Raw genomic sequence first — 17,236 nt, 5'->3', positions numbered from 1 at the left:
GAAGAGTATAAACATATCTGGCCCCCTGTTGTGCTATAGAAGGCATTTGGAATGTTACAGCTTCCTCACTGCCCTAAACGAGTTCCAGAAGAAACTTTGCAAAGACAGGAATGTCTCCTTTTGTGACAATTTTGACTTGCTGTGGGAGCAACCAACACTCTTTAAAAGAGACAGGATTCACCTTAACCGCAGGGGTTCCAGGATTATCTCCGTCAACATAGCGAACTTCTTAAGAGACTGACAGTCTGGGTTTGGTAGCGTTCCAGTCCTCCCTGTCATAATAAGCAACAGAGGTCATGGAAATCGTATTATATCCCTGAGAAATATAAGTGCTGTCAATGTAAGTAACCTAATCTATGTTCCTTTAAATGTTAGCTCCGAAGGTATTGTCAACAATAATCATATGCCCATAGAATTGAATTACACTGTTTGCAATGAAACTGTCTGCCTTAGGAAGAAGCCCACTGTGGGCAGCCCACTCAGTACCATTGGCTCAAATGTAAATGTCACAGACATGTCTACCTCGGATCAGCCTCTCAGAATAGCAGAAAAAACAAATAAGCAACCCAGAAAAGGACAAGAAATGGCCCAATTTAACATATGTAGCCTGAGAAACAAAGGTTCATGAAATTAACAACTTACTAACATCTGAAAACATTCATATCCATCCCTGAAACACACTTAGATAATTCCTTTGACAATGCAGTAGTAGCTATACATGGTTGTAGCATTTACAGGAAAGATAGAAATGCAAATATAGGAGGTGTTGCTATAAATGTCCAGAGTCATATTCCTGTTAGGCTGAGAAAGGATCTCATGTCAGATGATGTAGAAGTAATATGGCTACAGGTTCATCTGCCTCACCTAAAGCTTATTCTCGTATGAAATTTCTATAGACCACAGAGTAATAAAAGTTAGTATTTGGACTATATGTGTGAAATGTTGGATAATGTATGTGATATCAACAGAGAGGTATATTTTCTGGGTGACCTAAATATTGACTGGTTGTCATCAAGCTGCCCACTCAAAAAGAAGCTTCAAAATGTAACCGATGCCTGCAATTTGGTTCAGGTTTTCAGCCAACATACCAGGGTATTTACAAACAGAACAGGAACTAAATGATCCACGTGTATTGATCACATCTTTACTAATGTGGCAGAAATCTGCTCTAAAACAGTATCCACACCCATTGGATGAAGTGATCATAATATAATAGCTATATCTAGAAAAAACAAAGTTCCAAAGACCGGACCTAAAATTGTGTATATGCGATCATACAAGAGGTTTTGCAATTACTCCTATGTTGAAGATGTGAGAAAAAAATGTGGTCTGATGTGTGTAATGAGGAACAACAGGACACCACACTTGAATCATGTATGAAACTGCTTCTTCCGGTTATTGATAGAAATGCGCCCATCAAGAAACTGACTGTTAGAACTGCCAAATCCCCATGGATAGATTATGAATTGCTGAGTGGGATAAGGCAAAGGGAATAGCAAATAAGTCTGACAGCACAGCAGACTGACAAACTTACAGTAAATTGAGAAATCATGTAAGTAAACTAAACAAAAAGAAGAAGAAACTATACTATGGAACAAAGATAAATGATATAAAGAATGATAGTAAAAAGCTCTGGAGAACCTTAAAATGAAATTCTTGGCAAAAAACAAAATCTCTAACAGTCGCACAGCGCGAGTTGTTTTATGCACTTGAGGTCAGAATGCACTCACTGTTCCAAAATGTGATTGTTACGCAACAGGACAGATAACCCACACTACCCTCAAACCAAGGCACGTTGCCTGCTAATTATCTATAGGCTATGTTTCAACTTGTCAATTTCAAATTATTTTCTTACAAGTTTTATTTTCTAACAACAGTTTGAATTTAGGTGTGTTCCGCCTCCTCATTAATTCACATAGAAGTAGCCCATTTCAGTGTTGCAGACAATTTATGTTTGAGGCTTTACTGAGCGGGACAAACTTCTCTCTTTGATGAGATCCCAAGCACTTCCCAACAGGAACATCATTTTGATCTCAGTTATGCTTCTTCACAACTCATCTTGATGACCATGAAACACCCCAAATCAACATTTCAGCCCGATCTTTTCAACAAGAGCAGCAGCAATTTGATCTTCATCATACCTACCAACAGAATATTTTAAGCAGACAATAAAAGCTCAATTTTTTCAATGAGAAGCATGCACGTTTTTGCACTGTATTGCGAGTGCTCCGGTCGTCTTGAGTTAAAAACATTTCAACTTTTTTTAAACAGCCTTTTAAACAATAATCACTTACCCACAGTTGTTGACTGCCATCAGGTCTGCCACCAGCATAAATGGGTATGTCAACACACTCACAGCAATCTGGAGACAGAGGTAGGGAGCTCAAACAAGGGACAACAAGGTGAACACAACTGCCATAGGTGCAACACCACCTGATTAGCATTGTAAAACAAGGAGGCTTTTAGAACTGAGATAAACTAGGGAAACAAATACTCAAAATAGCCCCACCACGACAGTTAATTCATAAAAATATAGTACAATGACATGCAGAGGTTGTGCAGCTGAACTTACCCCCATCACTAACTTAGTGTAGCTTCTGATTACTGGGGCTTGGCTGAACTGCAAAAAGGTGTGAGTACATTTATAAGCATTTATAAAATAATGGTATTAGGCATTTTCTGTGCACAAAACAGCTTGGAAATATGCAAAAGAAATACTGTATTATTCACATTTCTAGTGAGAATTTAGCTTGTTGTTTATTTTACGGTGTCCATGAGCAAGCTGTGATTATTTAAGAGGCTTTAAACTGGGTGAAAATGTATTGCATGCGATGCAATCACTAGATTCAGTATTCCATACTCTTGTCGTCCCCTTTTACATGATGCAAGGGATGTTTTGTGGACAAAAAATGTTCCTCAGCTTCATCATGTTGGTTTTCTACTGTGCTCAGTCACAAACATACTGTTTTCCAACACATGATGTCATGATCTCTTCTATCATCCCTGGGCATCTGCCCTGAGCTATTAGATATTGAACCAGTGTTGAGCGGGCCTACCCAGTCATTGCTGGATTGATCAGACCCTCCAGCCCAGTGTTCAGCTGCAAGGTATCAACTATAACTATTCCTATCTATTTGATATCATTAAATAAAGAGTAGAAAGAATACATTGCATCCAGACAGGGGTTGGAACCGGTTCAAGGAACAGAAACGTAACCGGAAACAAAAGTGATCCATACTGTTCCGGAACAGAAACTTTATTTTAAAAGCATGGGAACCGGTTAATAATGTTATTTTACGCTCCAGACATTTTTTTACAGTCCCACAAAAAAATGCAACAAAGCGCCTATGCAAAGCCCTCACTCTGTCACTCAGAAACGTATTCCAGTGTCTGCCTGCCAGCTGAAAATCTTTGCCTGTGTGTGCGCGTGTTTAGGCTACCTGCCCCTCCCCCATCCGAAGCATAGGCTATTGTACTGACGTTACGAGAGTGATTCAGAAGATAGGGACAGACATTTTTTATTAGCTTGAGATTAATGGATTAACTTATCACATTTCACTTTGGATTTATTAACTACAGCAAGGTAGGACGTGTTTTTAATTCTGGTGCCGTTGTGCACACACACAAGCTTCTTAGCTAGCTTGCTAGCTCAATCTTGTTAGCTAGCTATCTCAAGCCTGTTAGCTAGCTAGCTCAAAGGACATTGAAGCCGCTCCTCCTGGGTATAGGTATAATTCTGTGGACCTAATTCAGATAATGCATGTCATAAAAAGATGTCCAGCAGGTCAAGCCTCCTCCTCAACCCTCTCTCACTCTCTCCCCACCCGCAAAATTTCAGTCGCATATTGCGCCATAGGCTACACTTGTCTGTCCATCACGCATGTAAACAACTAGCTTGCCTGCTCTATCCGTACTGATTGCTGAAGTAATCAAAGAAAAAAAGCAACAGAAAGGAATGATATAAACCAGTACTTTTTTGGGGTTCAAACTGGGTCTGAACTTTATTTTGCTGGTCGGAACCGTGGAACAGAACAAAAAAAATAGTGGTTCTGTTCAGAATTAAAAGATTAGAAAATCATTTTGGTTCCAACCCCTGATTGCATCTGATTTTGACTATGAAACTCATGTCCGGTATTGGACAAAGGATGAAGTAGAATCTGTTTTAAGCATTCTCTTCCTGTTATTCAAGAGTGGTTAACAAGACAAATAGATTACTGTATTCTTCCTGCCCTTATGGCCTCGTAAAGAATCTACAATTTCAACAGAGATGTGTTGGTCTCACTGGGGTTTACAACTGAGGTTATTTTAGTGACAGCTGATCTTAGACCAGTGTTAGAGGTGTCTGTACTGTGCTTACATTGTCGTCCACTGCGTAGGTGTTGATGAAATGGTCCAGGAGGTTACAACACCACAGAAAGATGACCTTACCTAGGACATGGGGCACAATCCCCCTGCAAACACACAGCATCCAATAATAGACAATAAATAAATATATATAGTACATATATATATATAAATATAGTATATATAGTATATAGTACAGGCCAAAACACTTTCAAAGGTTTTGAACCAGTAATATTGAGTCATACCATGATTTGAATTTGGTTTGCTGAGGTAGTATACATAGATAAATGATAATGATGTCCTTTAACCTATAGTGCTACACAAACTAGGCCACCCACACAAACATTGTGGTGATCTAGTCAGTAAGAATGATGGTTAATTCCAAAGAGTAAATGTGTCTCACTTCTCCCACTTGTCTAACTGCTAAGAAATGAAATTACTTTACAAAGTGGTATGAAAAAGCATGACTTACACAAAGAATCCCCCAACGCCCTCCTCCTTGAAGATTTTGGTGATGCAGCTAAACAACCCGCTTCCAGAGTCAATCCCAGAGGAAATAAAGATGAAAACTTTCAGCCAAGTGCTAATAATTTACAACATGTTTAAAACCTCAGAGTGGCTCTAATGCAACTAAGCTATCAATTCGACAACTTCAAACAATGTAGACCTCTAATGAAGCATTTTTGCATAATAAATCAACATTCTGTATTGCACCATGTCACTGTCAGTGGAATCATGAAGTTGCAGTAATGACGTTCTTCCCAAATGTTAGATGAATTACCCAACACTCATGACACATTGAGAAAATGGTAAGTCAGGTAAGTCAACCACTCCCTTTGTACATTTGCATACAGTATCTGAGGTATGCCGCATGTGTCAGACCTTACCTGTACGTGACCTCTCTCCCCACAAACTGGGCCATGCAGCGCACTGAGATCACTGAAGAACAGGACAACTGAACATTAGGGAAGCAAACAGTGTTACAGTGCCTAGTGAAAGTCTACACACCACTTACAGTCTTCACATTTTACTGCCTTAAAATTACACCAAAAAAACAAACAGATTACTTTTATTTTTTTCCTCGATGTACACAACGTTCTCCACATTTCCAATGTGAAAGAAAAATTATAGAACATTTTCCAAATTCCTTATAAATAAAGAAAACAAGATGTCTTGTATGTATTCACACCCCACAGTTAATAATTGGTGGAAGCACCTTTGGCAGCCATTACATCTGTGAATAATTTTGAATAAGATTCTACCAACTTTGTACAACTCTTAGAGCAACACTGAGTGTACAAAACACTGCTCTTTCCATGACAGACTGACCAGGTGAATCCAGGTGAATTGAGGCTGGAAAGGGGTGCAACTAAATAGCAGAAAGCTGTTGGGGGAGTGTCATTGATGGACAGCAATATTCAAACCTTTGTCTCTGATTTTCATACAGATTTAGGTCAGGACTGAGACTGGACCATTCAGGAACACTCAACACCTATTGAAAAGTAATTCCGGTGTGTCTTTGGCATTAACATTTTTGTAATTGTCACGCTGTAAAATACAACTTTTGTAGGCTACAAGCAAACGAGAACACCAGCTGTCTGATACTGACTGATCAAAGGGTGGCTGGCCCAGCGGCCGCTTGAGAACTCTCAGACAGAGCACATTAGGATGTCTTGCCTGGGTTTGTTTACATTATGTCTTGCCTGGGTTTGTTTTGTTGCCCCTACAGTTTGATATTTCATAATCACAAATGACGTAAATGAGACATACTGAGTCTGGCTTTAATAGTCTTGTTGCAAACAGAATGGATGATTTGGAGTGGATTTCTTTAACACAGGCCTTCATCTTTTCACTTTGTCATACAGGCTGGTAATGTGGCGTGAATGCAATGTTGTTGATCCTCTGTATTTTAAAATATTGTGGTGGCAGCATCAAGTTATGGGTACGCTTGTCACATTTACATTTACGACATTTAGCAGACGCTCTTATCCAGAGCGACTTACAAATTGGTGCATTCACCCTATAGCCAGTGGGATAACCACTTTACAATATTTTTTTTTTTTTTAAGGGGGGGGGGGGGGGGGGGTAGAAGGACCACTTTATCCTATCCCAGGTATTCCTTAAAGAGGTGGGGTTTCAAATGTCTCCGGAAGGTGGTGAGTGACTCCGCTGTCCTGGCGTCGTGAGGGAGCTTGTTACACCATTGGGGTGCCAGAGCAGCGAACAGTTTTGACTGGGCTGAGCGGGAACTATGCTTCCGCAGAGGAAGGGGAGCCAGCAGGCCAGAGGTGGATGAACGCAATGCCCTTGTTTGGGTGTAGGGACTGATCAGAGCCCGAAGGTACAGAGGTGCCGTTCCCCTCACAGCTCCATAGGCAAGCACCATGGTCTTGTAACAGATGCGAGCTTCAACTGGAAGCCAGTGGAGTGTGCGGAGGAGCGGGGTGACGTGAGAGAACTTGGGAAGGTTGAACACCAGACGGGCTGCGGCATTCTGGATGAGTTGTAAGGGTTTAATGGCACAGGCAGGGAGCCCAGCCAACAGCGAGTTGCAGTAATCCAGACGGGAGATGACAAGTGCCTGGATTAGGACCTGTGCCGCTTCCTGTGTAAGGCAGGGTCGTACTCTCCGAATGTTGTAGAGCATGAACCTGCAGGATCGGGTCACCGCCTTGATGTTAGCGGAGAACGACAGGGTGTTGTCCAGGGTCACGCCAAGGCTCTTCGCACTCTGGGAGGAGGACACAACGGAGTTGTCAACTGTGATGGCGAGATCATGGAACGGGCAGTCCTTCCCCGGGAGGAAGAGCAGCTCCGTCTTGCCAAGGTTCAGCTTGAGGTGGTGATCCGTCATCCATACTGATATTTCTGCCAGACATGCAGAGATGCGATTCGCCACCTGGTTATCAGAAGGGGGAAAGGAGAATATTAGTTGTGTATCGTCAGCGTAGCAATGATAGGAGAGGCCATGTGAGGATATGACAGAGCCAAGTGACTTGGTGTATAGGGAGAATAGGAGAGGGCCTAGAACTGAGCCCTGGGGGACACCAGTGGTGAGAGCACGTGGTGCGGAGACAGCTTCTCGCCACGCCACTTGGTAGGAGCGACCGGTCAGGTAGGACGCAATCCAGGAGTGAGCCGCGCCGGAGATGCCCAGCTCGGAGAGGGTGGAGAGGAGGATCTGATGGTTCACAGTATCAAAGGCAGCAGACAGGTCTAGAAGGACAAGAGCAGAGGAGAGAGAGTTAGCTTTAGCAGTGCGGAGAGCCTCTGTGACACAGAGAAGAGCAGTCTCAGTTGAATGACCAGTCCTGAAACCTGACTGGTTTGGATCAAGAAGGTCATTCTGAGAGAGATAGCAAGAGAGTTGGCTAAAGACGGCACGCTCAATAGTTTTGGAAAGAAAAGAAAGAAGGGATACTGGTCTGTAGTTGTTGACATCAGTGGGATCGAGTGTTGGTTTTTTGAGAAGGGGTGCAACTCTCGCTCTCTTGAAGATGGAAGGGACATAGCCAGCGGTCAAGGATGACTTGATCAGCGAGGTGAGGTAGGGGAGAAGGTCGCCGGAGATGGTCTGGAGAAGAGAGGAGGGGATGGGGTCAAGCGGGCAGGTTGTTGGGCGGCCTGCAGTCACAAGTCGCAAGATTTTATCTGGAGAGAGAGGGGAGAAAGAAGTCAAAGCATAGGGTAGGGCAGTGTGAGCAGGACCAGCAGTGTCATTAGACTTAACAAACGAGGATCGGATGTCGTCAACCTTCTTTTCAAAGTGGTTGACGAAGTCATCCACAGAGAGAGAGGAGGGGGGGAGGATTCAGCAGGGAGGAGAATGTGGCAAAGAGCTTCCTAGGGTTAGAGGCAGATGCTTGGAATTTAGAGTGGTAGAAAGTGGCCTTAGCAGCAGAAACAGATGAAGAAAATGTAGAGAGGAGGGAGTGAAAAGATGCCAGGTCGGCAGGGAGTTTAGTTTTCTTCCATTTCCGCTCCGCTGCCCGGAGCTCTGTTCTGTGAGCTCGCAATGAGTCATCAAGCCACGGAGCTGGAGGGGAGGACCGAGCCGGCCGGGAGGATAGGGGACACAGAGAGTCAAAGGATGCAGAAAGGGAGGAGAGGAGGGTTGAGGAGGCAGAATCAGGAGATTGGAGGGAGAAGGATTGAGCAGAGGGAAGAGATGATAGGATGGAAGAGGAGAGAGTAGTGGGAGAGAGAGAGCGAAGGTTGCGGCAGCGCATTACCATCTGTGTAGGGGCAGAGTGAGTAGTGTTGGAGGAGAGCGAGAGAGAAAAGGATACAAAGTAGTGGTCGGAGACATGGAGGGGAGTTGCAGTGAGATTAGTAGAAGAGCAGCATCTAGTAAAGATGAGGTCAAGCGTATTGCCTGCCTTGTGAGTAGGGGGTGACGGTGAGAGGGTGAGGTCAAAAGAGGAGAGGAGTGGAAAGAAGGAGGCAGAGAGAAATGAGTCAAATGTAGACGTAGGGAGGTTGAAATCCCCCAAAACTGTGAGGGGTGAGCCATCCTCAGGAAAGAAATTAGAATTGTTGTAAACTACAGCGGTTCAATGTTTCAAGGAATAGTCACCTGCAGGGACTGGGGAGTTCGTCAGGTCAAAATAAATATGAAAGGCGCAAAGCCCAGGTAAAAGATTAGAGGAAAACCCACCTCAGTCTTATGAAAACCTAACCTACAATAGAGTTGTATTTTTCAGCTGGACAGTTACAAATGTTATGCCAAAGACACACCAGAATGGCTCTCCAAGAGGTATTGAGTGGTCCAGTCTCAGTCATAACTTAAATTTGCTTGAAAATCAGAGACAATATTTGAATATTGCTGTCATCAACGATTCCCAACCAAAATTACTGAGCTTCAGCTGTGCAAGAGTTGTGCAAAGTGGGTAGAATCTTATTCAAAATTATTCATAGCTCTAATGGCTGCCAAAGGTGCTTCCACCAAGTATTAACACATGCGGAGATCATCCGTTCACCCACACCGCATCTCACAAAGACACGGCGGTTGGAACCAAAAAATCTCAAATTTGGACTCCAGACCAAAGGACACATTTCCACCGGTCTAATGGTTTGTGTTTCTTGGCCCAAGCAAGTCTCTTCTTATTATTGGTGTCCTTTAGTATGGGGTTTCTTTGCAGCAATTCGACCATTAAGGCCTGATTCACACAGTCTCCTCTGAACAATTGATGTTGAGATGGGTCTGTTATTTAAACTCTGTGAAGCATTTATTTGGGGTGCAATTTCTGAGGCTGGTAACTAATGAACTTATCCTCTGCAGTAGAGGTAACTCTGGGTCTTCCTTTCCTGTGGCGGTCCTCATGAGAGCCAGGGCTATCTTCTGTATACCCCCCCCCCCCCCCCACCTTGTCACAATACAACTGATTGACTCAAAACACATTAAGAAGGAAAGAAATTCCACAAATTAACTTTTAAGAAGGCACACCTGTTAATTGAAATGCATTCCATGAAGCTGATTGAGAGAATGCCAAGAGTGTGCAAAGTTGTCATCAAGGCAAAGGGTGGCTATTTGAAGAATCTCAAATATAAAATATATTTTGATTTGTTTAACTCTTTTTTGGTTACTACATGATTCCATATGTGTTATTTCATAGTTTTGATGTCTTCACTATTCTTCTACAATGTAGAAAATAGTAAAAATAAAGAAAAACCCTTGAATGAGTAGGTGATCTAAAACTTTTGACCGGTAGTGTACACAATCAAGATATCTTCATTTGTTTTATTTATTTTTAATCAATTTCGAAAGTGTTCTATAATTTTTCTTTCACTTTGAAAATGTGGAGTAGGTTGTGTAGATCGGTAGGAGGAAAAAAAACAAATGTATTCCTTTTTAGATTACATTTTAAGGCAGCAAAATGTGAAGACTTTGCAAGGGGTGTGTAGACTTTCACTAGTGACTGGATCTGCAGAATATCACAAGGAAACTAAACCTTAGAGCTAACAAATACATAAGGCCATTAAAATACAAAGCTATGAACTCCTTGCCAACAGAGAAAATAAACAGACAGACAATCAACACAGCAATAGCCTTAGGACTTACCATGGAACGGATGAGTGGCTATCCTGGACAGGCACTGGATGACCATCTCATGTGAGGTCTTGAGAGAAAGAAGAAATCAAACAGTGCCAAGTATCAGCGGGCATAGCTATGCAAAACTGCTACATCTAATCCGTTCAGAAATCACCAACTAGGCTATACTGGAAGCTAGTGCAAACGCAAAGAAAGATAAGACCAGCAAATGAAGAATTTCTCAACATAATGTTATACTTTATCAACTATAACATAAGAGTGGATTTGTTAATTACCTGTTACAGGTATGCTGGCCATTCAAATGTTATTTTATTTATGTGTTTATTTAAATAGGAATACAAACACAGACACACACACAGTTGAAGTCGGAAGTTTACATACACCTTAGCCAAATACATTTAAACTCAGTTTTTCACAATTCCTGACATTTAATCAAAATAGAAATACCCTGTCTTAGGTCAGTTAGGATCACCACTTTATTTTAAGAATGTGAAATGTCAGAATAATAGTAGAGAGAATAATTTATTTCAGCTTTTATTTCTTTCATCACATTCCCAGTGGGTCAGAAGTTTACATACACTCAATTAGTATTTGGTAGCATTGCCTTTAAATTATTTAACTTAGGTCAAACGTTTCGGGTAGCCTTCCACAAGCTTCCCACAATAAGTTGGGTGAATTTTGGCCCATTCCTCCTGACAGAGCTGGTGTAACTGAGTCAGATTTGTAGGCCTCCTTGTTCGCACACGCTTTTTCAGTTCTGCCCACAAATTTTCTAGAGGATTGAGGTCAGGGATTTGTGATGGCCACTCCAATACCTTGACTTTGTTGTTCTTAAGCCATTTTGCCACAACTTTGGAAGTATGCTTGGGGTCATTGTCCATTTGGAAGACCCATTTGCGACCAAACTTTAACTTCCTGACTGATGTCTTGAGATGTTGCTTCAATATATCCCACATAATTTACCTTCCTCATGATGCCATCTATTTTATGAAGTGCACCAGTCCCTCCTGCAGCAACGCACCCCCACAGCATGATGCTGCCACCCCATGCTTCACGGTTGGGATGGTGTTCTTCGGCTTGCAAACCACCCCCTTTTTCCTCCAAACATAACGATGGTCATTATGGCCAAACAGTTCTATTTTTGTTTCATCAGATCAGAGGACATTTCTCCAAAAAGTATGATCTTTGTCCTTATGTGCAGTTGCAAACCGTAGTCTGGCTTTTTTATGCCGGTTTTGGAGCAGTGGCTTCTTCCTTGCTGAGCGGCCTTCCAGGTTATGTCGATATAGGACTCGTTTTACTGTGTTTATACTTGCGTACTATTGTTTGTACAGATGAACGTGGTACCTTCAGGCGTTTAGAAATTGCTCCCAAGGATGAACCAGACATGTGGAGGTCTACAATTATTTTTCTTCTGAGGTCTTGGCTGATTTCTTTTGATTTTCCCATGATGTCAAGCAAAGAGGCACTGAGTTTGAAGGTAGGCCTTGAAATACATCCACAGGTACACCTCCAATTGACTCAAATTATGTTAATTAGCCTATCAGAAGCTTCTAAAGCCATGACATCATTTTCTGGAATTTTCCAAGCTGTTTAAAGGCACAGCCAACTTAATGTATGTAAACTTCTGACCCACTGGAATTGTGATACAGTGAATTATAAGTGAAAAAATCTCTGTCCTAACCGACTTGCCAAAACTATAGTTTGTTAATAAGAAATTTTTGGAGTGGTTGAAAAATGAATTTGAATGACTCCAACCTAAGTGTATGTAAACTTCCGATTTCAACTGTATCCTAATCATAATACTTAGAGACTTACAGAATGTCTAGAAAAGGGAGAGTGATAACAAAATAAAAACTATCCCTCCCAATTTACTAAACTCAACTGGCTTTACATGGACCCACATGACATTTGATACTTTCATATTATGTGCCCTATCGCACTTTGACCTCTCACCACTTTGACCACTTTCCTGAGGGAGGTCTTCAAGTCATCTCTGTTCGATACATCATCTGCTGGAATGGTCTGGAGAGGGAAAAGATGTCAGGCCTTCAATTACTATATAAATTAAGTTCTTCCCGCATACTGTCACAAATATATGATTTAATTACATGTGTCTCTCTCATTTGATAAGGATATTCTGACTGTACACTTGCAAGCTCCAATGATTGGTTGGATTATACGCTTTGTGGCCAGAGATGCGCATTTCAAAGACCTATTGAGAGCAGTTGCAATATGTTATTAGTGAGTATGAACTACCTCTCCTCTGGGTCTAGGATTCCCTCACCTGTTTGACTTTACTCCGGACCATGGTAGAGATGGCACTGGACATAATACAAGGGGACAGACCTCGGAAGAGTCCCCTCTTTCCATCCACCCTTACAACGTGCTGTGCTGTGGACAGATAGACATCACATCGCTGTCACCTCTTCTTCCCCATTCAGGGTGATAAATTAGGATGATAAGCCATGAAGACCCACTCACCATAGGAGAAGAATCCAGGGAGGTACAACACTTTCCTCCCAAACATGGTGGTTCCAACAGTTGGGGTGAGGGGCTCATGTCCAATCTACATTTAAATGTTAGTCATTTTTAGCAGACGCTCTTATCCAGAGCGACTTAAAGTTAGTGCATTCATCTTAAGATAGGTAGGTGGGACAACCACATTCAGTATCTCAGTCATAGTAAGTACATCAGCAAAGCCAGTGCTAGTAGAAAAAAAAAAAAGGTAAAGTGTTAGTTCACGAAAGGCACACACAACTTACTGGAATCAAGCTGGCATACTAGAGGGGAAGTACATTGATATTTTCTAGCTAGCTATTACTTTAACTACACTGAACAAAAATATCAACGCAACATGTAAAGTGTTGCTCCCATGTTTCATGAGCTGAAATAAAAGATCCCAGAAATTGTCCATACACAAAAAAAGCTGATCTCTCTCAAATTTGGTGGACAAATTTGTTTACATTCCTGTTAGTGAGCATTTCTCCTTTGCCAAGATAATCCATCCACCTGACAGGTGTGCCATATCAAGAAACTGATTAAACAGCATGATCATTACCCAGGTGCACACAATGCCACAGATGTTTCAAGTTGAGGGAGCGTGCAATTGGCATGCTGAATGGATGAATGTCTACCAGAGCTGTTGCCAGAGAATTGAATGTTCATTTCTCTACCATAAGCCGCCTCCAACGTCGTTTTAGAGAATTTGGCAGTATGTCCAACCGGCCTCACAATCGCAGACCATACGTATGGCGTTGTGTGGGCGAGCGGTTTGATGATGTCAACGTTGTGAACAGAATGCCCCATGGTGGCAGTGGGGTTATGGTATGAACAGGCCTAAGCTACAGACAACGAACACAATTGCATTATCTATGGCAATTTGAATGCACAGAGATATCGTGACGAGATCCTGAGGCCCATTGTCGTGCCATTTATCTGCCACATCACCTCATGTTTCAGCATGATAATGCACAGCCCCATGTCGCAAGGATCTGTACACAATTCCTGGAAGCTGAAAGTGTCCCAGTTCTTCCATGTCCTGCATACTCATTAGACATGTCACCCATTGAGCATGTTTGGGATGCTCTGGATCTACGTTTACGACAGCGTTTTCCAGTTCCTGCCACTATCTAGCAACTTCGCACAGCCATTGAAGAGGAGTGGGACAACATTCCACAGGCCACAACCAACAGCCTGATCAACTCTATGCGAAGGTCGCGCTGCATGAGGTAAATAGTGGTCACACCAGATAATGACTGGATTTCTGATCCACGCCCCAACTTTTTTTAAAGGTATCTGTGACCAACAGATTCATATATGTATTCCCAGTCATGTGAAATCCATAGATTAGGGCCTAATGAATTTATTATACACTGCTCAAAAAAATAAAGGGAACACTTAAACAACACAATGTAACTCCAAGTCAATCACACTTCTGTGAAATCAAACTGTCCACTTAGGAAGCAACACTGATTGACAATACATTTCACATGCTGTTGTGCAAATGGAATAGACAACAGGTGGAAATTATAGGCAATTAGCAAGACACCCCCAATAAAGGACTGGTTTTGCAGGTGGTGACCACAGACCACTTCTCAGTTCCTATGCTTCCTGGCTGATGTTTTGGTCACTTTTGAATGCTGGCGGTGCTTTCACTCTAGTGGTAGCATGAGACGGAGTCTACAACCCACACAAGTGGCTCAGGTAGTGCAGCTCATCCAGGATGGTACATCAATGCGAGCTGTGGCAAGAAGGTTTGCTGTGTCTGTCAGCGTAGTGTCCAGAGCATGGAAGCGCTACCAGGAGACAGGCCAGTACATCAGGAGACGTGGAGGAGGCCGTAGGAGGGCAACAACCCAGCAGCAGGACTGCTACCTCCGCCTTTGTGCAAGGAGGAGCAGGAGGAGCACTGCCAGAGCCCCGCAAAATGACCTCCAGCAGGCCACAAATGTGCATGTGTCTGCTCAAACGGTCAGAAACAGACTCCATGAGGGTGGTATGAGGGACCGACGTCCACAGGTGGGGGTTGTGCTTACAGCCCAACACCGTGCAGGACGTTTGGCATTTGCCAGAGAACACCAAGATTGGCAAATTCGCCACTGGCGCCCTGTGCTCTTTCTTCACAGATGAAAGCAGGTTCACACTGAGCACATGTGACAGACGTGACCGAGTCTGGAGACGCCGTGGAGAACGTTCTGCTGCCTGCAACATCCTCCAGCATGACCGGTTTGGCGGTGGGTCAGTCATGGTGTGGGGTGGCATTTCTTTGGGGGGCCGCACAGCCCTCCATGTGCTCGCCAGAGGTAGCCTGACTGCCATTAGGTACCGAGATGAGATCCTCAGACCCCTTGTGAGACCATATGCTGGTGCAGTTGGCCCTGGGTTCCTCCTAATGCAAGACAATGCTAGACCTCATGTGGCTGGAGTGTGTCAGCAGTTCCTGCAAGAGGAAGGCATTGATGCCATGGACTGGCCCGCCCGTTCCCCAGACCTGAATCCAATTGAGCACATCTGGGACATCATGTCTCGCTCCATCCACCAACGCCACGTTGCACCACAGACTGTCCAGGAGTTGGCGGATGCTTTAGTACAGGTCTGGGAGGAGATCCCTCAGGAGACCATCCGCCACCTCATCAGGAGCATGCCCAGGCGTTGTAGGGAGGTCATACAGGCACGTGGAGGCCACACACACTACTGAGCCTCATTTTGACTTGTTTTAAGGACATTACATCAAAGTTGGATCAGCCTGTAGTGTGGTTTTCCACTTTAATTTTGAGGGTGACTCCAAATCCAGACCTCCATGGGTTGATACATATGATTTCCATTGATCATTTTTGTGTGGTTTTGTTGTCAGCACATTCAACTATGTAAAGAAAAAAGTATTTAATAAGATTATTTCATTAATTCAGATCTAGGATGTGTTATTTTAGTGTTCCCTTTATTTTTTTGAGCAGTGTATGAACTGTAACTCAGTAAAATCTTTGAAATTGTTGCGTTTATATGTTTGTTCATATAGCTAGTTGTAGTGGTAGGATCTTGGCATGCACTTGCAGTTAGCAGAGGTGGGCCATCTTGACAAGTACAGTGATGAAAAGAGGGCAGGCCGGCAGGCAGTGTATTTTAGTATTGCTTTTTCGTTTAGTTTTATTTTGTGTATCCATGGCAGCTAAAAGCTGAATTGTTTATACAACTAAACAAACAATAACAAATAAATGAAATTGTGACAGGAACTTAAAGGGATGATGATTTACATTAACATTTCATGTAAATAATATTTGAAAATGTCGCTTTCTGTCTTCCCCAGACACACCTACTTATGTGAGATGACATTGCGGTTTGATCGGAGGTTGGCAAAGGAGAGATCATGCCATCTGACGTTAGCTAGCTTTACCCTAACAAACTCCCAGCTAGCCGTCAAGCAAACTCAAACACCCCAATGAGGTGGCACTTCAAAGTGTTAGTTTTCGTGCTTGCTAGCTAAATAATTAATAACTCAAACAAATTATGTGAATTTAGCTAGCTAAATTGAGCTCGCAAGCTTAGCTAGCTAACAGTACCTGAATTAGCAGTTTGACGTACAGCAGCGGGTGTGTGATCACTGTCACCCCGGCTCCGAGAAGCAAGTTTGATGTGTCCATGTCCAAGGCCGTCGTAGACGAATCCCGGTAAAATTGGGGCTCCCTTCGAGCACCTGTCTCGCCGGACAAGTCCTCCGTTGTCACCATGTTTTCGGCGATATTGAGAATTTCGGAGACGGTGTAGGGCATGGGATGAGCAAAACACGTGATTCCTCGGAGCACCAAAACACAGGAGGCGGGACTACTTTTCATCCCATGTGGAGAGGGAATGAGCTGCATGCTCTTTTCTATCCTGCAGATGGCAGTGTTTGTCAAATAAAATTGACACTGCAAACGCAGGTTGGCATTTATTGAGATTACTCATGGACTGGAGGCAGCTCTGCAGAGTGGTCAGGAGCTGGCACCGCCACAAAGTCATAAAATCTGATGTTAAACCTATTCACACTGCTAACCCTAATGCCTTACCCTAACCTTAAATTAAGATCGAAAAGCTCAATGTTGTTGCTAGCAAATACCACAACCAGTTAGTTATCAAAACTCAACTCAGCCTAGATATAAGAGAATGCAGTTGAGCGTTCCTCAGCCAGCTACCATTTGGTGCGATCTGATTTATGGAAAAAGAGATCTATATATTTGAAGCGTAATTGAAACCGTTGAAGAAAGTCCTGCACCTGAAAAAACTGTAGGACTATTTTATGCATTTGTGGAAGGAGGGATGTCAAGGTTTTTAAATCGCCAATTAAATAGTATATATTTGTAA

The 17,236-nt window shown here is 42.9% G+C and overlaps 1 protein-coding gene across 1 annotated transcript in view; it reads right to left on the bottom strand.

Moving 5' to 3' along the window:
• Window positions 1-16,693, bottom strand: part of LOC311147548 (mitochondrial carrier homolog 1-like) — a 38,201-nt gene extending 21,508 nt beyond the window's left edge. The window contains exons 1-10 of the mRNA XM_084184296.1: window positions 16,456-16,693; window positions 12,881-12,965; window positions 12,684-12,790; window positions 12,353-12,421; window positions 10,406-10,463; window positions 5,232-5,283; window positions 4,817-4,876; window positions 4,358-4,451; window positions 2,573-2,620; window positions 2,295-2,362 (exon numbers count right to left, since the gene is read on the bottom strand). Coding sequence (XP_084040422.1) covers window positions 2,295-2,362; window positions 2,573-2,620; window positions 4,358-4,451; window positions 4,817-4,876; window positions 5,232-5,283; window positions 10,406-10,463; window positions 12,353-12,421; window positions 12,684-12,790; window positions 12,881-12,965; window positions 16,456-16,665 — 851 coding nt within the window. The 5' untranslated portion in view covers window positions 16,666-16,693. The remainder of the gene's footprint in view (window positions 1-2,294; window positions 2,363-2,572; window positions 2,621-4,357; window positions 4,452-4,816; window positions 4,877-5,231; window positions 5,284-10,405; window positions 10,464-12,352; window positions 12,422-12,683; window positions 12,791-12,880; window positions 12,966-16,455) is intronic.
• Window positions 16,694-17,236: the final 543 nt, after the last annotated feature.

This window comes from Coregonus lavaretus (genome assembly GCF_964263955.1).
Source record: "Coregonus lavaretus genome assembly, chromosome: 20".
Taxonomy (NCBI): Eukaryota; Metazoa; Chordata; class Actinopteri; order Salmoniformes; family Salmonidae; genus Coregonus; species Coregonus lavaretus.
Note: the sequence above shows the minus strand (reverse complement) of the source record. Positions and strands in the feature narration are given on the sequence as shown.